The sequence below is a fragment of the Setaria viridis genome, chromosome 9 (assembly GCF_005286985.2).
Source record: "Setaria viridis chromosome 9, Setaria_viridis_v4.0, whole genome shotgun sequence".
NCBI lineage: Eukaryota > Viridiplantae > Streptophyta > Magnoliopsida > Poales > Poaceae > Setaria > Setaria viridis.
Genome location: NC_048271.2, coordinates 54,520,072 through 54,541,999, shown reverse-complemented (window position 1 = coordinate 54,541,999; position 21,928 = coordinate 54,520,072). Strand labels below are relative to the sequence as shown.

At 43.8% G+C, this 21,928-nt stretch overlaps 4 protein-coding genes across 7 annotated transcripts; 3 read left to right on the top strand and 1 right to left on the bottom strand.

The window, feature by feature from the left end:
• Positions 1-1,671: 1,671 nt before the first annotated feature.
• LOC117835823 (uncharacterized) lies at positions 1,672-4,601 on the bottom strand. The gene is made up of 6 exons (XM_034715141.2): positions 4,520-4,601; positions 4,394-4,416; positions 3,639-3,681; positions 3,339-3,413; positions 2,204-2,266; positions 1,672-2,113 (listed from the first exon to the last, which is right to left on the bottom strand). Exons 1-6 carry the CDS (start codon positions 4,599-4,601, stop codon positions 2,001-2,003), a joined length of 399 nt encoding a protein of 132 aa, XP_034571032.1. The 3' UTR covers positions 1,672-2,000.
• Positions 4,602-12,020: 7,419 nt separating this feature from the next.
• On the top strand, positions 12,021-13,103 carry LOC117840895 (L10-interacting MYB domain-containing protein-like). Its single transcript, XM_034721432.2, has 3 exons — positions 12,021-12,234; positions 12,310-12,326; positions 12,421-13,103. Exons 1-3 carry the CDS (start codon positions 12,021-12,023, stop codon positions 12,979-12,981), a joined length of 792 nt encoding a protein of 263 aa, XP_034577323.1. The 3' UTR covers positions 12,982-13,103.
• Positions 13,000-15,469, top strand: LOC140221247 (uncharacterized). The gene is made up of 3 exons (XM_072290561.1): positions 13,000-13,865; positions 13,936-14,005; positions 15,460-15,469. Exons 1-3 carry the CDS (start codon positions 13,121-13,123, stop codon positions 15,467-15,469), a joined length of 825 nt encoding a protein of 274 aa, XP_072146662.1. The 5' UTR covers positions 13,000-13,120.
• Positions 15,470-18,097: 2,628 nt separating this feature from the next.
• LOC117838745 (uncharacterized) lies at positions 18,098-21,540 on the top strand. 4 transcript variants are annotated; one of them, XR_004636715.2, is made up of 4 exons: positions 18,098-20,035; positions 20,140-20,344; positions 20,565-20,681; positions 20,951-21,088. XR_004636715.2 is itself a non-coding variant. In XM_072290777.1 (3 exons), exons 1-3 carry the CDS (start codon positions 18,221-18,223, stop codon positions 20,981-20,983), a joined length of 2,058 nt encoding a protein of 685 aa, XP_072146878.1. In that variant the 5' UTR covers positions 18,098-18,220; the 3' UTR covers positions 20,984-21,123. The 4 variants fall into 4 exon arrangements, 3 of the variants coding, with proteins under 3 accessions (XP_072146878.1, XP_034574783.1, XP_034574782.1); XM_072290777.1 differs by lacking the exon at positions 20,565-20,681 and having other exon boundaries at positions 20,946-21,123; XM_034718892.2 differs by lacking the exon at positions 20,951-21,088 and having other exon boundaries at positions 20,569-20,674.
• The last annotated feature ends 388 nt before the right edge of the window (positions 21,541-21,928 follow it).

Here is a 21,928-nt window from a genome sequence, read left to right as displayed (position 1 = left end):
TAACACTTGAAGGGATCGATTGATCTGGTGCCCTCGAACACTAAAGGGCGGACGGTCCAGCCCTAAGGGTGGATGGTTCGCTAATTCATTTTGAGATTGACAGAGTCTTACGTGAGTCTGGTAGGCTTTTAGCGTTGAATTGCGGACGGTCTGGCCCATGTGGGTGTACGGTCCACAACTAACTTATGCGAGCCCCAGGCTGTGGTACCGTTTGATACGGTGGCCCCTGTGTGAAGCGGACCGAATGATCCGGTGGGTTTGAGTTTGCTAATGTATAGTATCTTCTGAGGATGGATCCAGGTCCTCCGTGCTGGATCTAACTGCTTTTCAAACATCATCCGCAGACACTTTCCTTGTTCTTCAAACCGCGACTGCAATAAGAATATATATGCATGTTAGAATACAAGTGAATTTCATTAGCATTAAACGTTAACGTTGAGCCCATGCTGCATCATGTCAGGACCAAAACGGTTATGGGGCTTGTAAAATCCCATATTCCAGCCAGATACATCTGCAACTCCCACAAATAAGTATGCAACACAGCACATGCCTGCCGCATTGTGTATTCCAAGTGTAAAAGATGTGGCACGTCACTCTTTCAAAGGATTGGGAAACCAATCATCAACTGTATTTAGAAATAGTAGCTCGAGCTTGTTCATGAAAGCACTTCTGGACTTCCATTTGGAGGGGTGTGCTTCGGTAAGATCCATGCTGCTATGTAAGAAAGCCAGGATCAATGCAAGAGTACTAAAGAGGGTGTTTGGTTTCCGAACTAAAATTTTAGTCCGGGTCACATCAGACGTTCGAATGCTAATTAGGAGGACTAAACATGAGCTAATTATAAAACTAATTGCACAGATGGAGGCTAATTAGCGAGAAGAATCTATTAAGCTTAATTAATTCATGATTAGCACATGTTTACTGTAGCACCATATTGTCAAATCATGAACTAATTAGGCTTAATAGATTTGTCTCACAAATTAGCCTCCATCTGTGCAATTAGTTTTGTAATTAGTGTATGTCTAATACTTCTAATTAGTGTCAAACATCTGATGTGACCCGGACTAAAATTTTAATCCGGGAACCAAACACCCCCTAAGCATGAAGTGGCCCATAAAGAAAGATGGTAAACTCTCACATAGTAACACCTTAAAAGTGGAATTTATCCCTCAAAAGAAGTGAACGCACAATTCCAGATAATTCCAGTACCAAAAGAGTTAGGAGTTCGCAGATGCCTCTACATTTATAGCGCGATCTAGACTCCGAGTATAAATAACCCTTTTTCTTATCGAATGCTACGTACCAGACCATGATTGTAAAAGTATTTCTATTGGGTACGCATAAGCAAGGTTTCCAGAATAGATTTGAAACAACTTGTAGACAATTCAAAGCCCTCACACATTCAGAAATTGGCCAGTATTAATCTAAACAATGGTAAGGATACTTTTAATACTCTGTTATCTGTTTGAGGAATATACATAGAACAATTCTATCCTCCAAATTTAAGTGCTTCCTAACTCTGAGAACCCAATAAACAGCACAACAATTATCAACAATCCAACCCCTAGACTGAAATTACTTACAGTCAAGTAGAACGTCTAGTACACTGTCGCTAACCAGAGTATATGCTAACAGGTAGAAAGTCCAGTAATCCGTAGCTAAAAAACAACTCTCTGACTGAAAGACACACTTAACTGTCTAATTGAAATGAAAATAGGAGAGAAAGATGCCAACAAGCAGCACAATTTTTGCTAAGATCTCGATGTGTCACACTAACACTTTTTGATCAATGCGGATACGTTAGTTTGCTGGAATTTAGGCATATTCATGTTGCATACTAACGGTTACAATGGCTGAATTGAAAACACGAGGAACAAAGGCATACATTACGGTACAAACAACTAATCATATATAAGCCATAACTCCACATCAAGCATCACATACCAAACACATGATGCAGACATAAGCTACCATAGATATTAACTAAAATGAACTAATTCTCATGGGTTCTGGATCGGATAAACAGGTGGGATATCACTGTCCACAGAGCTGTACTCGTCCGAGTCCAAGTCTTGATTTATGTCATCTATGTTCAGAGTCACCGGCGGAGCTCCTGAGAAAATTTCAAACAGAAGTTCATATTTACTGTGTCTACAGTTCATCATAATGAATAAACTGTATGTGAGCATTACTGTCCAGTTACCCTCTTCAGCTGATTTCAATGCACCTTTCTTCGCCTTCTTCATTTTGTTTCCCTTAGCTTGATCTGTATATTTAATTCATATACATTAGAAATTAATTTTGATTCAATTAATGACAATATCAACAATTTAGGGGGTGTTTGGCTCCCCCAGGCTAAAGTTTAGCCCTGTCACATCGGATGTTTAGACACTAATTAGAAGTATTAGACATAGACTAATTATGAAACTAATTGCATAGATGGAGACTAATTTGCTAGACGAATCTACTAAGTCTAATTAGTTCATGATTTGACAATATACATGTGCTAATTATGGATTAATTAGGCTTAATAGATTCGTCTCGTGAATTAGCACTCATTTATGTAATTAGTTTTATAATAGCATTCATTTAATACTCTAATTGGTATTCAAACATCCGATGTGACGGGGCTAAACTTTAGCCCCCGTCTCCCAAACACCCCCTTAGTTTTATCCTTGTTTTTGTTTACAGCGAGAAGCAAGAACTGGGTACCCTCCCACGCCCTGGAAAAGCAGTGTGTTTAAACCATTATGCTTTAAATATTCTTTCTCCTCTCAAGTAGAGTGGCATGTTAAACAAAAAAAATCAATATAATTCATTCATGTAGTCAAAATATTTATTGCATATGTGCTCCGATTGCAATCCTGGTGAATGTGAAGACAACTGAAACTCACAGTTCCTTCACTTTTTGTACAGCTTCTGTACAGTATCTTGTAACTATTACTCGTCTGCCACTAGCTAGCTAGACTATTTTCTTAAGACTTGATGCGCCTTTGTTGCATTAGTACCCAGTGCGAAAGCTCCCACACAAGGTGAGGTCTGAGGAAAGAAATTCCTAGATTACCTCGTTGCATTAGTAATAAGTAAAATATTCTGTTTCACAGAGAGAGAGACAGAGAGAGAACACAAAGTGTTTATTCTTCCCACCTTCCCTAAATTCTCAGAAGTTACTGATCAACCTGCGACCAAATTTATGGTAACAAAAAAGGTCGATTGATTTATTTTCTTCTAAAAAAACTTAGACTCTCAAAATAATCAGGCGCCTTCATTAGGAAATATAGCTAGGAACCGTGATTACAAATTTAAAATAAACAAAAAAACAGAAGATAAGCGGTTACCCTTGTCCTTGACTTTTTCATCAGACTCCAGTTTACCCTTGCTTTTGTCCTCAGCCTCCTTGCCCTTGCTCTTCTCTGCAGGTGCTATGTCACTTAAGCTCAAGTTCGTACTTCAGTTCCAGTTTATTTGGTGTGTGTGTATGTGGTGGTGGTGATGGGTATCACTTTCTAATGTACCAAGCTGAATTCGCCTTTTTGTTTTTCCATTTGGTATTAGCGAAACGAGAACAAATGGAATCTTTCCTTTCCAAGAAGAAATTACAAAATAGGAGTACAGAAGTAGATAGGCACATAACGAACCTCTCTCCGTGTCGCTGCTTAACTGAATGGAGATAAATAGCAGCTGCAGGTTACACAACAAGTAGCAATTAATGAAAATCAGAAACTAGCTTTATTTGTTGTTTTCTGCTGCATGCCCATGTTTGCAACCAAAGGACGGAGTCAAGTGGAATGTGTTTAAGTATTTTTGTTGAATACTAAGAAGTGCGAAACAATCAGCAGCTCAGTAAGGGCGATGGCTTTATTCTCGACTTCTGGCTAGAGTGGTATCATGTTTTTAATAAGACATTAGATAATGAGGCAGTCGTCCCTCCAGATTTTGACCAACAATGCAACGATCTATCCCAAACATGTGCTTCTGAGAAAGCACAGAAAGAGCATGTCGCCTCGATTTTGTCTCAACAATTAAAATGAGTGAACTCGCGCTGGAATTATGAACTCGATTTTTATTATTTAAAAAATCTTGTGCACTACTATTTTGGAATAAAAACCTATATGAATTTTAGATATCCAATTAAAAATCCATATGAACTCGCCCTAAATTATGTATGAACAAGCCATTTTATATGAATTTGAGATGTCTTCCCGCTGAGCATGCTTTGCTGTTGATGAATGGCAGGGACACTAGGATTTGAGATGTACGAGTTAGTGGACGGACTAAGCATGCGCTTCTGAAGAATCTCAACAGCCTTCGGGTCAGAGAAAAAAGGCCGAAGAATGCAAACCTGGATATATATATAGAAAAAAACTAAATGAAGAAATAACATGTGTCGTACCTGCGGCGCTGGAAACTCTTGATCTGCAAGATGAATGCTGAAGTGTGTTAGTTTATTTCACACTTTCTGCCACTCTCAGCTGCAATATATGCGTAAAGAAAAAGACCAGTGAGGTAGCCAACTCACCCGGCCGAGGTTTGCCTGGTCCGTGGATGCGAAAGGTGCCGGATGGATAGTTTCCTGCATCGTCTAGTCTCTGTGTACGCATATATAGACCACGCCGGCTGCCCGACGTGCGGGTCCTCTCGACTTTTACTATTGAAACTCCGGTCCCATGTGCCCGTACGAATTGCCCGTGTATTTGGCCAGAGTTTGAGAGGATTGACCGAGTGAGATCTTAAGCAGATGCCTTAATATATGGATATAATAATTAATTGCTTAATTAGCATGAAGTGTAGGGATTTCTTTTTTCTCCCAGAGGAACGGTGCCAAGGGGAATTAGACGGCCTATCCTGGTTCTTAAATCTTAACCATGGAAGCTTGTCATGTAAAATGACCATCGCTGTATTGGACAGACTACAGTGATTCATTTATAAGATTGATTGCTTAGCACCTGCACATATTTTCTCTAAAGACCATTAATGTACATGCAAAAAAAAAGCACCCGGCCCCTTGGGTGTGCAGGTTATTTGTTTTGGGCCAAGTACACATATGCGATGCGATCTTATCCGCTCGATCGACGATATGATCTGTTGTTCCTGCATTGGCAGGACATCTTGATTCACTTGCGTGCATTTCTGATTGTGTGACGTGAAGAAAGCGTGCTTGGCTCACAAAATTCACGTGGCCCGGTCCGCAGGAGGAGTCAGATCAGATAAAACAAGGGAAGTAGGAGTACAGCTTACCACGCTTTTCATCTGTGCAAGGTGCCGAGCGTAACATGCGCTACTGTACTGCGCCCTGCGCTTTAGTCAACCATGATCACAGCGCAACCCTATCGACCGAGTGGGGCGCTAGTCCAATTCGTAAGATCAATATAATGACCTGGTTTTGTACGTTTTCCCTCACTCTTTTTTCATTGCAATGAGGAGCCCGGTTGTTTCCACCAGCAATTTCGATGACCACAAAGGCAAGTCACTTACTCTTTTGCTAAAAAATTAGGCAAGACAAGTTCGACTATTAAAATAGTAAATAGATAAGCCCACAAAGGTTCTCCATTGAAGCAGGGTGTTGCCACGCTGACGGTCTTTTTTCTCCATTGGTGCGAGGTAGCCAGGTAGGTGTTGTTGCTTCGATGTTTACTTGCTATAAAATATGGCGTTGAGCAGGCTAGTGATTAGAAATCCACGCTCCAGGGAGGCTGACATGCAGCAACTACCGGGGATGGAATCAACAGCTAGCTTCCTCGCCCTTTCCGTTCGTAGCCTCTCAATTGCAGGCTGCTGTTGGCTGTCAAGGGCAAAGGGGATAATCGCACAGAAGAAAGAATAAAAAGGAGAGATGGGGCCTGAAATGTAGAGTCAGGTCCATCACATCTTCCGTGCCAGCAAAACCACACTCAAAACCACCTCGAGTGGTGATTTAGACGGTATTCAAGAACAAAGTAGGTCGTCTAGGATAGTAAAATGATTTTTTTTATCATATATAATTTCCTATAATTGTTCAGAATTTAAAATTTTTAACCTAGAGCAAAACTAATATATCCTATGTTTAAAAATGGAGAGAGTAACTTCTAGAGAAAATAATACCTTTTCGTCACATAATAAGGTAGCGCACTTACAGAAAATTCAGCAAGAAGGTCTTATGGGAGTCGATCTGTTTCAGCTCCATGGTGTACGCAGCACCCTGTTGGACGACGATCCCAAGAAGCTCCAGCTAGGCCTTCTCCGTCCATTGATGCTGCAAAGACAACGATTTTCTACTGCTTCTTCACCTGCAATTCAACAAGAACAACGACATCCTGCTACAAGTATAGCAGCCCTGTCGGTTGCATCACCTGTTGTTTCTTCTTCCCATAGCCAAGACGTAGTTTGTCACAAGTGCCAAGGTCATTGTGACATCCCAAAATTTCTACCAAATTAAAAACTCCCAAAGACAGGGTATTTTAATTTTTTTCTAAAATTTATATCAAATATATAAACATAAAGCCCTTTCCTTTAATTTTATGCATTTAATAGATTCATGTGCACACATATGCATTTTATTTGAACTAACAACTCCAAAGCCCATCTAAATATTTCTGATTCAAGCCTATACCTCAAATCCCATTCAAATTTGAAATCTAGTTCAAATTTGAATTCAAACTCCATTCAAACAAATGAAACATCCTTTTCTTTCTCAAACGGGCCACAACCACCCTTTTGGCCCAGCACTGCACGCGGTCCAGCTCCGCCCCACCTCCTTCCGCGGCCCCGCACCGCGCTCCAGGCCTAACACCACGGCCCACTACTCCTAATTAGTATCTAAATATTCGATGTGACGGGTGCTAAAAATAAGTCACATGAACCAAACGGCCCTAAAGCTCATTGAGAGGTCACCTGGGGAGAAGAGCTTATTAAAGATATTCCGATGAATGGTATGTTTACGTTGATAACTTCAGCAAAGTTCATCTCAAGCTCCAGTTTCTGATCAGCAACTTTAGGTTCCTTTGATCCCAGAAAATCCTTTTCTTTTGTTTCCGTATTGTCTCAATTAGAATCAATAACATTTAGCACCTGAATATTAGATTGCAAATAAAAAATGATAGAAGAAACAGATCAAACAGTTCTAGGACAGTTAGTGTGTGGCGGAACCGCCCAACTTAAGCTGGTTTAAGTGCGCCTAATCGCTGTTAGAACAGCAATTATCCGAAACGCACCTAAAACAGCATAAGTCCGGTAGTCCGTCGAGTGTCCCTCGGACTCCTCGAAGGATCCACGGCGAGTCTCATAACCATACATCAGGATAATATCCGTGATGGGATAATATCAACAAACATTACATTTTTACATACATAAATAAGAGGTACGAGTTATTACAAGACTTAAGTTGAGACAAACTTAGTGATGCAGAGTTAAACAAGCTCTAAGATTAAACATAAACAGTTCAAGAGAAGATGCGTCGATAAACTGTTTTCTAGAGTATTGTGAGACTCAGGTCAATACTCTAGGTCTTCGGGGTCTCCTCCTCGGTAGCTTCCTGAGGAGCTTCTGAAAGATAACCACAAGGGGAAAACCCTGAGTACGGGGTACTCAGCAAGTCTTACCCGACTAACCAATATAATAGTTTTCTTGGAATGCATGTCAGCCTTTGGGTGTGCTTGGTTGACACAATTTTGCCGAAAAAGCTTACTACGAGTGAGGCCTTAGTTTTATCTTTTATTTTAGTTAAGTCATTACCTAACCATTCTAGATGATAACAGAAGTAAAACAATCATAGCTGTTAAATCATACAGTACTTGGCAACAGGAGATTTTATATCACATGAGTTTATACTACGATGCTCAACAGTGATCAAGTGCATTCATAACCGAAAATTGCGGCGATCCGGATCATAAAACATCCTGCAGGAGAGTACCCCGATCACCAGCATTATACGACTGTCCAGGTCGTACTAGCAACCTCTCGATTAGTAAAGTCAATGATTAGGAATACAACTACCCGGACCCAGGGATGCACCCCCACATGGGACCCCACGTCTGGCCTGATCTCCATGTGAGTTTCAGGCTACACCCCTGCCAATCTCCAGCACGTCAAATGCGGGTACGAAGTATTCCTGATCATAGAATTTACTAACCTACTGGGCTTTACTGGTCCCATACCCAGTAAGTGATCAGATGTTATCACTTGATCAGCAGTTAAGACACGGATCGGTCCTCAATCAGATTAATTAGCAGACAGAACTACATCTCTAGCTTCTGTCTGGTTCTATATTCCAAACTATCCTTCATAAGCAACATGTATGACTTAAGAGTTTTCCTTAAGGTTGGTAAACCAATCATGTAAGCAAGTAAGCAATTCTAGACTTGGGTAGTTTCTAGGATTTGAACAAGTGGCAAAGATGTCCTTAAATCAAGGTAGGATCATACACAAGCATAGGTTTCATTCAACTCCTAGACTTAGTGCATGCGATAAACAAATAACATTATAACTAGTCACATGAAATAACGACTCCAAAATAAATAGGTATAAATGCACCGGGGCTTGCCTTGATCGTTAAAAAGATTAGCAGAAGCCGACGGATTTGCTTCACAGGGAACAAATCCAAACACTTCGTCGGATTCCAAGGGTCCTTCTGAAAATTCCCAGTAATCCTCTTTCGGTGCCTCTGGATCTACGTCATATATACATGCAGGGGTTAGAATGCAAACTTTTTGAATAACAGACTATACAACTTTCCTTCATGATAAAGTTGCAAGCCAACAAGGACTATACGACCTTATCATGATAAAGTTGCAAGTCAACACACATAAAATCTAAAAGATTGACCTATACTTTTATTTTTCTTAACTAACCCTTCCTATAACTTTTCTTTTAATTTTTAGAAAAGGTGGTAAATAATTTCTAACTTGAAAATCTAATTTCCTAGGGGTTAAGAATTATTTGTGATTGATAAAATATTATTCATATTTTTATACATTTTATAAATATTAAGTATTTATTTAATTACCTTAAAAGGAAGGCATTAAATAAATACCCAAATTTTTATTATTTTCCTAGGGTGTAAAAATTTTAATGAATAAAGAAAAATAAAATAAGCCTAACAAAATTGGTTTCACTAATTTTGGACACTCCTACAAATTTCTGTGATTAAAATGGTATAAAACGAATTTAAACGAAATATTTTGCTAAAGAAATCTAACTTTTCCCGAAATTCCCCCGGAAAAACTTTTCTTACTCACCCACGCTCTACCCTCTCTCACGAACCCCTGTTCCCCACGACGCGGACCCCACCTTCCTATTCCTTTCTACCCGCCGGTCCTATTCCTCCCTCCGACGGGCCCCGCGGGCCGTTTTTCTTTTTCTTTTTCCGCTTCCGGCCCAACAACGGCCCACGGCCTTCCTTTCCTCTTTTCCTTTTTCTTCCGCGAAGTCGGCCCGCGAGCTGTTTTGGCCTCCGGCCCTCTCCTTCGCGGTCGACTGCGCCGGCCCTTTGGGCTTCCAACGCACCAGCCCAACAATTGACTGCGCGCGCCCGGCCCTTTTCTCCTTTATTCATCCGCGCGCGGCACTGGGCTTTTAAGCCACGGCCCAGCAACCGACTGCGCGGTTCTGGCCTGTCTCCTTCCTCCCCCCGTCGCCTCTGACGCGCGGGCCCGAGCGCCCGGACTCTTCTTCCTCCTCCCGCCAAAACGCGCCCGTGAAAGGGGCGGCGCGGCTCGCCGGCCGGCGCCCTCCCGGCGGCGGGACCAGGCGACAACACCAACCCTAGACCTACACGACCCCGTGCGCGGCAACAGCTTCCCCGGAGATGGCCGGAGCTATCCCCTCCACGGCGACAGGCGGCGACTCCCTCGACCGGCCGTGGTTACTCACGACAACAACTTAGCCGACTCAACCGACTGCTTCTACCCCATCCTCAGACCCTAAGGACTTGACTACGACTACTCAAGAAGGAAGAAAGGCAGCGCGAGGTGGTTCTCACCGTGAGCGGGCGGCACGACGGCGGCGGACAGAAGCGGCGGCGAGCACGGCTATCCCGGCAAGGATGTAGGACAACGACTGGCTCGGGGTGTAGCTGGGGTGTCTGTGGAGGAGTGAGCGAGAGGAATCGACGGGAGGTGAGATGTGGCGGTGGAATTTTGCTTGGCGGCGGTGCTCGGGCAGAGGAGAGCGGGCGGCGGTAAAAAGGAGATGGTGAAACGGCGGCGCGGGAGCAGTAAGTATATGAACGGTTTACCGCGCGCATGGCTGCCACCGTGGTCTACCCCTAGGCTTGCGTGGTGCGGAGGTGGCCTAGTCGTCGTGCTGGCGAGCTATCGGAAGCGGCGGCGGCGACACGTCCTGGTGCTTAGTCACCGCTCTTCTGGCGCCCGCGATCTTCAGAAGCAAATGATGGTTGATCCACAATCCGACGGCCTCCCGTGCTTTAACAGAGTCGGAAGATAATCTCAAGCTTGGCATCTTTTATTTTGGCATTGGCTCGAGATAAACACCGAATTGACTTGAATTTGGAAAAGTGTTCTTGGTTTCTCCTGAATCTTTAACTGAACTGCCATTCAGTTTCGTCAGTATCGACAGTGGTGTCGATCTCACTTGTGATCTTAGGCCCTGTTTGGCATAGCTCCACTCCACAACTCCAGCGACTCCAACAAAAAAAGTAGCCAAACACCCCAACTCCAAAACTCCATGGAGCTGCCAACTCCATGGAGCTGTAGTACAAATGGGGGTGGAGTTTTGGAGCACCTCTTTTGCTGCTCCAAAACTCCCTCTTTTGAACCTCCTCGTGGAGTTGGTGGGTAATTACCCACCATTGCCACTGATTACACAAAAATAACGTTTCATTCTTCTCCCTCGCGCCTCTGTTTTTCTCCCTCGCGTGAAGTCCCGCCCGCGCCGCGTGTACTGTGCTGGCGCAACCCTAGCCGCGCCGCCGCCCCTGCCGGCGGCTGTCCACCCCCGCCGGCGGCCGGCCGAGCCCCGCCGCCAGCCGCCGTAGGCCCGCCGCCGTTTTCCTACCCCCGCTCGGCCACCTAGCTTCGCCTCCCGCCGCATCTGGACGAGCCCGCCCCCAAAGCCCGCCGCCGGCCGAGCGCCCCGTCGCCGGCCGCCGAAGCCCGCCGCGAAGGCCCGCCGTCGGCCGTCGAAGCCCGCCGCCAGCCGCTGTGCCCCGCCGCCGCCCGTGTCGCCCCGCCGCCGAAGCCGCTGAAGCCGCCGTCGAAGCCCGCCCGCCACCGGCGTGGGAGGAGATCCCCCGCCCGTTCAAAGGTATGAAATCCCCAGCGCCAATCCGCCAATTCGAGTCCCCCTCTATGAATTAGGGTCCCGTGGATTGCTATGGTAGATTGAGGGAAGTGGCGAATTGATGGATCTTTTGGTTTGCTGCCGGAATTCCAAATCCCTCTCGGCCGGCCGCCGGCCCGGTTTGCTGCTGCGGCTACAGATTGATGGAGCAGTACATACGTGTGCGCAGGGGTTGGCCTGGCCTGCCTGAGCAAAGACAAGGCAGAGGAGCCCTTGCATTACTAGGAGCCTAGGAGGCTTGCACGCACTGTTGTGTAGCTAGAGTTTTTCACTTCACTTCAAGTAGACTGTAATGTACGAATGCTATGATAGCTTCTTGCAAACTAGTATATACCGTACCACGGGGGGCTCCGCCCCCCGCACCCCCCCTGCACAAGGGCGAGACCTGATGGGCCCAAGCCTCCGGCGACGGGCCTCCGCTCCGTCAGAAGCCCCGCCTATTTCCTGGAGGAAATTCGTAACAAAATTTATGATATGTTTCTAATCACTGTCAATTATTACAGAGAGCACATATCAAAAACACATAAGGAGGAGATCCCCCGCCGTCCCTGGCATCTCGAGGAGTTCCGCCGGCCACAAGGTATGGCAAAAACTTTTTTTTCATTAACTGAAATGCATCAGGAGTACATCTTTGATTGTGCCTTTGAGGTTGTTGTGTGTGTATGAAATTAATATACTCTAGTGCTGTGTGTGTATAAAATTGATATACTCGAGGCCTTCTAATATGAAATTTGTGAGTTCGATAGATGCCAGAAATTGATTGGAATTCGGAGAACACTCGAGTGCTGTGTGTGTTGCTTGCCGAACAAGTTGAAAAAGGAAATCGGCCAAACACACACTTGAATGCACTTGGTTATGCTGAGGTTGAGAAGGGGTTCAAGGAAAGGACTGGAATTGTGGCTACCAAGGGTCAGATCAAGAACAAATGGGACAAGTTGAAGGAAGATTTTAAAGCATGGAAGAAACTAATGCTAAGGCAAACAGGGACTGGTTGGGATCCTATAAGGAAGACTATTGCTATGGATGATGAATGGTGGAAAAAAGCTAGAGCTGTAAGTTGGTTAAAAAATTTTGCTATATTTTTTTGCATATGTCAAACCTGTTGATAATACTTATAATAATATTATTATTATGTGCTTATTTCAGGAGATTCCGGGTTGTGGCAAGTTCAAAAAGAAGGGCCTTGAGAATGAAGATGAATTAGCCAAGTGTTTTGCTGACATTACTACTATTGGTATTGATCATTGGTCTCCTCATGTTGTGAATGTTGAAGCAACCGAAAATGTTGATGTGACACAAGATGAGGCAACCAATTTTGAGCCAGAAGGTGATGATTTCATTCCTGAAACACAAGAGGAGGATATTGGTATTTCTCCTTCACCTGCGAGTGGCAAGAGACTGGCAAGGCCTGTTGACAGGAGTGGTAAAAAAGCGAAGTCTGGAAATGCATTCCTAATTCAAGAAGCAGTAACAAGTATGGCAAGTTCAGCTAATGAATATGTTTCAAAGAGACATGGAAAATATTCTATTGAGGAAGTGATGGAGGTTGTGATTGCTTGTGGGGCCGGCTATGATAGCAATGAACATTACATGGCGTCTGAACTGTTTGTGAAGAAGGAGCAAAGGGAGATGTTCATGACCTTGCCTACTAATGAGATTAGGTTCAATTGGCTTAGGAGGAAGTACAATGATAAATATGAAAAATAGAAATTGGCTTAGTGAGAGTGATGTCATTTGTGTATGCTACTATTTTATTTTTGTCGCATGTGTGGTATATTTTATTTTATTGCATTTTATTTATGTATGACAGTTGTATCTTACATTTCATTTATGTCAATGTTCACAGATGTCTTCAAGTGAGTCTGATGAATCTAGTGATTCTGATGGTGAATATTTTTTTAAAATGGTTGAGAGCTGTGGTAAGCTAGCACAAAGTTATCATGACTCATATATGGATAAGGCACCGCCGAGATTTATGTTTTCACAACAGAGTGGAATGGGATGGCTGATGGAGACGGTAAACACTCCAGGGGAGTGCCATCGAATGCTTCGGATGAATGAGGTTATTTTTCAGGATCTTCATGATGTGTTGGTTGAGAGGTACGGATTAAAACCATCGAAGCACATGAATACTCTTGAAATGTTGGCCATTTTCCTATTCACATGTGGTGGGTGTGAGTCAAATAGAAGAGGACAGAATAAGTTCAAACACTCAGGTGAAACCATTAGTAGAAAATTTCATGAAGTTCTAAATTGTGTGGTTGCCATGGCACAAGATTTCTTGAGACCAACAGATCCTAATTTTCGCAATGTGCACAAGAGGATTAGGAATGACAAGAGAGCATACCCACACTTTAAGGATTGCATTGGTGCACTCGATGGAACCCATATTCGTGTGTATTTATCACCGGAAGAACAAGTGAGATATATTGGTAAGACTGGAATTGCAACTCAAAATGTGCTTGCTGTTTGTGATTTTGATATGCGCTTCACCTATGTGGCTGCGGGTCAACCGGGTTCTTTGCATGACACTAGTGTATTGTACCATGCATTGGAAGCAGATGTAAATGTCTTCCCACATCCTCCTCAAGGTAAATATTTTTCCTTATATTCCTTTTCATATTTGTATGCACAAACTTATTTTATTTTACATATGTGTAGGCAAGTACTATGTTGTAGATGCGGGCTATCCTAATCGTCCGGGGTATTTGGCTCCATACAAGGGTGAAAGGTACCACTTACCCGAGTGGCATCGAGGTATGGAACCAAATACTCCAAAAGAGAAGTTCAACCGTATACACTCATCTGTTCGTAATGTTATTGAGCGGTCGTTTGGAGTGTTAAAAATGAAATGGCAAATCCTTTACAAGATGCCCGGTTATTCAATGGTCACACAAAAGAAGATTATTGCTGCTACTATGGTTCTACACAATTTCATACGTGAACATGCTAGCATTGATGTGGACTTTGCTAATTTTGATAGAGATCCTACCTACATGCCTACTATTCCGGAAAGATACAACAAGTATGCTGTGTCTCAACATGCCTCCGATGGATCAACTTCGGAATCAAGCTTTGTGACTATGGACACCTTTCGTGATAGTATGGCTACATCAATTGCCCTAGCATGGAATTAGTGCAATGATTATTGTAACAACCTTATTTTGGAACTATGAATTTATTTCGAAATTTTAAATTTTTGGAACATGTAATTTTTATTATTATATTGGACTTCAATGCATGTAGTTTCATTTTATATTTAGAACTGTAGTTCGAGTCGAACCAGGGGCAAGAAAGGCAATCTACCCTCAAACTCCTCTTTTCTGGAGCTAGGGACACCCTCCCAGCCAAACACCCTCACCAGACAGCTCCAACTCCACCCAGAGCTGGCTCCACCTGGAGTTCTGGAGTGGAGCAGCTCCACCCAGAGTTGGAGTCATGCCAAACAGGGCCTTAATTCAGTGGCTTAAACCTTATTTTTCCAATCCAACTTCTCCCCAAACATGTTCTACTATGTCCCAGTGTTCCATTTTGCTCATGAACAAGTACCTTTCTTGATCTAAATTGCTCTGAATTTGAGCTCCAAGTTGATGCATTGCTGATATTGAGACTTAGTAAAAATTCAGAGTTTCAGTTAACTTGTGATTTGATGCTGACTTTGGGCTGGAATTTGACTGCCTTCCTGTTTCTGATCCTGGCCAACAACACCCAAATCTTGTAGTCCAAAGTTCACACTTCAATATGGTATAGTTGTCATGGTGCACTTAGTTGCAAAAATTTCCAGAAATGAATTTTGAAAACAGACTCTGTTGCTGTTTTCTGGACTGCTGTTTTCGGACGGTGAACAGTAAACGGCAGTTCTCTTTTTCTTTTTCTTTCTCTGATCCTTTTATAATATTTGGCACCAATTTAGCTCCAAATTTTTGATCCCTCAATTCCAAATAATCTCATACTTGCATTCCATATGTTGGACAAATTTTCTGAATTTCAAATTTGAAATTCAAATTTCGGTCAAAATTTGGCCGAATTTGATCTTTTTGCCATTTTTCTTTCTTTTTCTTTTGGGTTTCTTTATGAATTTTTCATGGTCACTGTATTACTTCAAATGGCACTTATTACATAGTGGGCCTGAAACCTACCTTAATTGCCCTTCCGCATGCACTGAAATGCAAAATTTCCTTTCAGATTTCTGTAAAAGATATGTATAATACATATGTTGAGGGAAAACAATCGAAAACATAAAAATCACTCATAATGAAATTTAGCTGAAGATTGTGAATATAAAGGTAACCACCCTTCTACGTTTCTTTGGTGTGATTAACAACTGTTTCCATGTTGAATTGGACCAAGTCATTTCCAAAAATACAAACCGTTTTTGGACAGGAAGTTAAAGACTTCCAAATTCTAATCACACAGGGGAAGTTACTACAGACATCTAGACAGTGTACCATGGGCATTTTAGACCTATAAGCAGGTACATACGTCGTATATTTTTTCCTCAAAACAGCAGGGGGGCGCCCGTCATTATATTAAGAGGAATAAAAGGTAACAGTCGCCAAAAGGGAAAAAAAGGGAAAAACAAGAAAAACAAAAGCAAGAATAAGGAAAACTGAAGCAAAGGAGAAAAGCCAGCACAACTTTTGCTTGCCCTGGCTCAGTGAGGACACGACCTATAAGGTCTCACTAACAACTTTCCATGGAATATTAGTTGTTAACAAGAAAATACTCCTTTGATATATTCCTTTTGAATCTTAGTCCATTATTCTGAGCCCTTCCTCCAGCTAACTGTATACAAAAAAAATAATACCATAATGTAATTGAGCTGGTATTTCAAACAGCCGAGTACTAACATTAACAGGCACAATAATTTCTGAAACACTATCCATCCCAAACTGGCAAGGGAACCCATATTGAATAGTTCTGAAATTTTAGAAACACATATAGTAACAGAACAATTGCTTACCAAACTTATTATTCATAAAATCAGGACCACGAGAAAGAACGACATGCATTATTATCATGTACGGATAAATAATTTGATTACTTGTGCAAAAAAAGTTTGAAAGAAACATGACTTGGGTGTGAAATTCAGAAGAATGAGAATAGATATGGCTGTTCGTGGTCGTGTTTTCTAAAAAAAATGTTCAAAATTTCTTTTTATTTCCTGGTTGAGACCTCAATCCGGATTCAATAATATGAATATGAATTTTTCACTGATTTTAATCCATTATTTCAATCACTTGCAGTTAAAATTTGACTTAAATAAATAAATTCCTATTAATGCTATCAATTCATTAAAAATAGCAAATAAACAAATTCCTATTAATGCTATCAATTCATTAAAAATAGCAAACTGACCAAAAAATAGACCAACTTTTAAGATGGATTACCAAATGTCGTATGTGGGGAGTAGAAAAGTGTGGAGGGCAGAGGTGGAAAAAAAAGTTTTACCTTTGCCGAGTGCCTACACAAACACTTGGTAAACTTCTAAGTTTGCTGAGTGCCTGTGGAAAACACTCGGCGAACTTCTTAGTTTGTCGAGTGTCTGTGGAAGACACTCGGCGAACTTCTTAGTTTGCCGAGTGTTTGGACGGAGCACTCGGCAACCTACTTCTTTGCCGAGTGTCCGCGTCGGACACTCGGCAAAGTAGTAACGGCCGGCACACTCCCCTAACGGACGGCGCACGTGCGAGCCACGTACTGGAGATTTACCGAGTGTCAAATCGTTGCCGAGTGTCTTATTTGCGACACTCAGCAAAGCTGTTGTTTGCCGAGTGTATTATTTATGCCGAGTGTCTGCCAGTATAACCCCTACTACAGAACCCCGCGTGGGCAACGCGAGCAGCCTCGATACTGGACGTAGGGCTTCCCTTGCCCGAACCAGTCTAACCCCGTGTCTCCCATGCCACCATCCGAAGCCTTACGCGCATAAAAGAAATTTACTAGTCTAAGTCTCGATCGGCAAATCCTGACAACGACAGTAAGGAAGGAAGAAGACCTAATTCTATTAGGACTTACATCCTATAATCGTACTAGGACTGCTATCTTGTAATTCTACTAGGACTCTTACCTTATATCTCTAACACCCTAAAATTTCTTTTCCCAAAATAGTAATTAAATGGCTAGCTTTATTTAGTTTTCATGATTAAATATAAGGCAAATAAAACTTTTTTGTAAAAATAAAATCAAATATAAGGTCTAGAAACTTGTCGCCATGCCGTCATGTGTCTGAAAAACGAGGTTGAGTTTCAAAATGTTTTTAAGATTAAAAGTCTAAAATTATTTAATGCACCACCTTTGTATTCCTCTACGTCACCTTCATTTCCATTTCACAATCATCACATTAAATTTCCACTCTATTTTTTTTATTTTTTTCCTTTTCTTTCTTTCTCTCTCTCCCTTCTCTTTTCTTTGGGCCTTCTCCTTCTCTCCTCCACCAGCCCACCCTTCTCCTTTCCTAAACCGGCTGCCCAACCCTCTCCCCCTTTTCCTCCACCCGGCCGGCCCGTCCTCTCCTCTCTCCGGCCCGCTCCGCTTCCCCCTCTCCTCTTCCTCTCTCCGGCCCACTCCGCGTCCCGCCACTGGCCCAAACCTCTCCCCTCTTCTCTCTCCCCACCAGCCGCAGCTGGCCCACACGCCCTAGCCCACTTCCCCTCTCCGCGCACGCTGGCCCGTTCCGCGCGTCCGCCTCCACCTCCCGCTGACTGCCCGGCCGCCCCCCCCCCCCCCCCCCCCCCCCCTCTCTCTCCTCGCAGACCCACGGGCCCCGCCCGTCGGATCCGTTCCCCACCCGGCGCCGTCTCCCCCCGTGCCACCCGACGCCGCGCGACCCGGACCCGCCGTGCAGCCCCGCTGTGTAGGGTTTCAGCCGCCGCCCACCTATCCCGGCTGCCCGCCAGGAACGCCTCGACTAGACCGCAATACATAGTCGCTGGAGAAGATAGAGATGTCCCATCGCAAGCGTCTCCGCCGAATCGGCGAGGGCGCTGCCACCGTGCCAGTGACTAAGGAGGCCGTGAAGAAGGACATACGCGCGCTGCTCAACCAGATCTACGACTTCTACAAGGCGGCGCTCGACCAGCTGCCGACGGAGGAGATCCCCTCTCTGGCCCCGCGCCTTCTCAGCGCCGGCGTGTGCTTCGGCGTGCTGGATCCGGTCTCCAACATCATCGCCAACGCCATCTCATACTCCCCCCCTTCACCGACGCCCACCAATCCCGACGACGATGATGACGAGGAGAAGGCGGCCCAACCGCACACGAGGGAGTCAGTTTTGTCCAGGATCGTCAGCGATACCGACGACTTCCTCCACCTCCGGCTGTCCGCAAAGACAGCCGAACGCATGACCGTCGCCCGGCGGTCGCTCGAAGGCCTTGTAAGCTTCCTCATTTTCTACTTCCGCTACCTCGCGGAGACTGAAGCGCTGCGCTACCTGCGCTTGGCCGGTGCTGACCTCCTTGCCGCCGTGCGGCTCATCTTGCTGGACCGTAACAGCAGCATCCACCCACAGAGAGGCAAACCCGGGTTCAGTGTCATCTCCCTCACCACCAAGGTAGCCCTTGGCTGTGCTGCTGTCTCTGCAAAGCACCCTGAACCACCGACCTTTCTGAGAGCGTCGCAGTTGTTGGCAGCTCAGCTGGACAATGCCTCCATGATTCTGCCCGTGCTGCACAAGGGCCGCCCCATCTCGTCTGCAAATTTGAAGCGCCTCAGCAAGTTGCTAAAGCGAGAGCCCAGGAACATCGAGCTCACAGATCTCTGTTACTCGCAACCTTTGCAGCTTGCTGGTTCGCGGTATCATGATGCCAGGAAGAAGACGAAGAGAAAGAAGGAGAAGCTGCCATCAGGGGGCTGTGCTGGATATATGGAAATGAGGAAGAAGAGAAAGGTGAAGCAGCTGCCATCTGGTGCCTCTTCTGAATATACAAAGAGGGGGAGGAGGAAGAGAAAGGCGAAGGAGGTGTCATCTGGGGCCTCTGCTGAATATACTGAGAGTAGGAAGGAAGTGACTGCAACATTCCGCTACACTCAAACATTGAAGCTCTTGCTCCTTGACAAAATTCATGCACATTACCTGGAAGCACTTGCCCGTCTACCGGGAGGTGTCTTGCGCAAGTGTCACCACAGCAGCCTCCTCAGGGCTGGTTATTGTTATGGCCCAATGGATCCTGTCTCCAACATCATTCTCAACACAATTTGGTATGCTGCTACATTCCCCACTCACTGTGATTTTGAGGTCACTATGATATGCACTAAGACACTTCGGCGCATAGAGTGCTGCTCTCTTTATGGCCTGGTTGCCTTTCTCCGTGGCCTCTTCAATACACTCACAGAACACGAAGCTTTATGGTACTTGCTTGTGAGCAATATTGATGCTGCTTCAGCTGTCACAATGGCAGAACAGCATGATCATGTTATGTCTGGTGCGTACCAAGAAGCCTATAGCAATGCCGCGCTGAACTCATGGCACCCTGATCCTGACGCATTGTTGAAGCTAACCATGTCACTCCTGCTAATGGCACCGGTTGAGTTATCGTTTTTGTTGAATGATTGTGCACTCTCAAATAGTGAAGTTGAGCAGCTCGGCATGGCTCTGTCATCATTGTTTGAGGTGCAGGTTTCACCACTGGACCAGGAAGAGATCCTATCTGTGAACCAGAAAAGATTCATATCAGACATCAGAAAGAAGTTTCAGGATGATCAAGAGTTCTTTGCCAGCAAGGTTAATGCTGCATTGAGCAACTATTCCAAGAAAAACGGGGTCAGTGCATTTCCTTTCTGTTGTTTTTGTTTCGTAAATTTCACTATTATTTGGTTAAATGTAATTTTATCAATTTATTCTGTCTACTGAACTGCTATATGCAGGGACACTTTGAAATTCATATTATTTGCGGTGTGAATCCTAATGTAAGCGAAGGTGCAAGGTCACATATCAACTTTTGGGCAATACCCAAGGGATCAAATGTTGCTAGCACTACTCCTATACTGTTCTTTGCTGAATGTAGCAATGATGCTGATGAGGAAGAGGAATCAATGTGTTTCTCTTTATCTTCTGCTTCAATTGATTCCGGTAAGTTTTGACATTTTGTATCTCTCATCAACACATTGCCAGGTGGTCTTGAAAATATGTTTTTTTTTCCTGTGGGGAAGATGCCAAATCAGTCTTGTACGATTCCACTGAATCTGAATGTGTTGATTCAACTGGGCCTGGACATTCATAACAAATCTTTGGTTGAAATGATTAATCTTGAATGCCCTTAATAAGTCATATTCCTTTGCTGATGTGTCAGATAGATATTTGATAAGGAACATTCGGAAATGAGAATGGACTTTTTTCAGTTAAGCTATGATAGATTATAACTGTTCCAGTCCAACGACAACTTCTGCTCTTATCTAACAACTCACAGGTAGAATGTATATTCTCATTTTTTTTTCCCAAACTTGCCACTCTGAATCTAAATGCTTGAGGCTCAGCTAACTAAAATTTGGATGAGTGATAGTAATCTTATTTGTATGGAAACTTCAATAATATGTTAGCACTATGCAAAACACAAAGTGGCTTGCTGTTTTATTTTGACAAAAACTGATATGTTATCTTGCTTCTATTTATTTACATGTCTATTTCATTTATACTTGGCTGATAACCCATTTTAACCACTCTTGTTTTCGAGGGAAGTGCGCTGCTTTGACTGTGAATACCATGGAATAAAGATTGTGCATCCGTGTGATGAAGTGTATCATGGGAATGGTGAGGATTTCAACATAATGGCTATTGGAGAACACAGCATCAGCAATGAGTTGCTCATTAGCTCCTGCCAGTTTCATGTTGACATGGTGCATGTATTGGATGAGGACTGGATCTATTTTGATTCGAAGCTAGACGCCAAGATTGCTGAGAGGAACATGATGGATGACGGTGCTTTTAAGATATGGAGGTGGAAGGGCAGAATCTTTTGAGAGGCAAGTTGCTGGATGAACCCTAGCGGTTGCTGTCAGAATCTTCAGAATGCACTACTTGTGAATCGATGACTCCATATTTCAGTGATACTGCGCCTTAGTTTGAGAGACTAAGGTTGATGGACATGTGCTTTTTGTTAGTGTAATAGGTGCCGCTAGATTTTTGCAGACAAAGTTTGCTGGGCATGGATCAGTAGGCAGCTGGCGCTCCAAACAATATCAGGAGTGCATTGCCTCCACAAGTACCTAGTCAATTTTAAGCATTTTGTACACATTTAGTGGGAGATATTTGCGTCTGGGAATTCCTTATGCATGCTTTGCGAGGTTAGCAAGAATAAAATCAAATCTAGGCATAATCAGCACAAAAATCATAACTGGAACCATAGATGGTTATCCAAACATGAATGAAAAGCTGCACATATGCTGTGATATGCCCAGAACGATGTGCTGTGCAGGAAACTGTGGAGATATTAGGCCTTCTCCAATAAGTCCATGTAGCTAGCTCTTAGCTACTACGTGTCATCAATTGTCCTATGTGGAGAGAGTATGCGGAGAGAGGGAGAGGAGAAAGAGAAACTGACTTTTAAGAGAGTCTGAAGCACATCAATTGTCCTACGTGGAGAGAGGGAGAGGAGAAAGAGTTGATGTCCTATGTGGAGAGAGTACATGGAGAGAGGGAGAGGAGAAAGAGAAACTG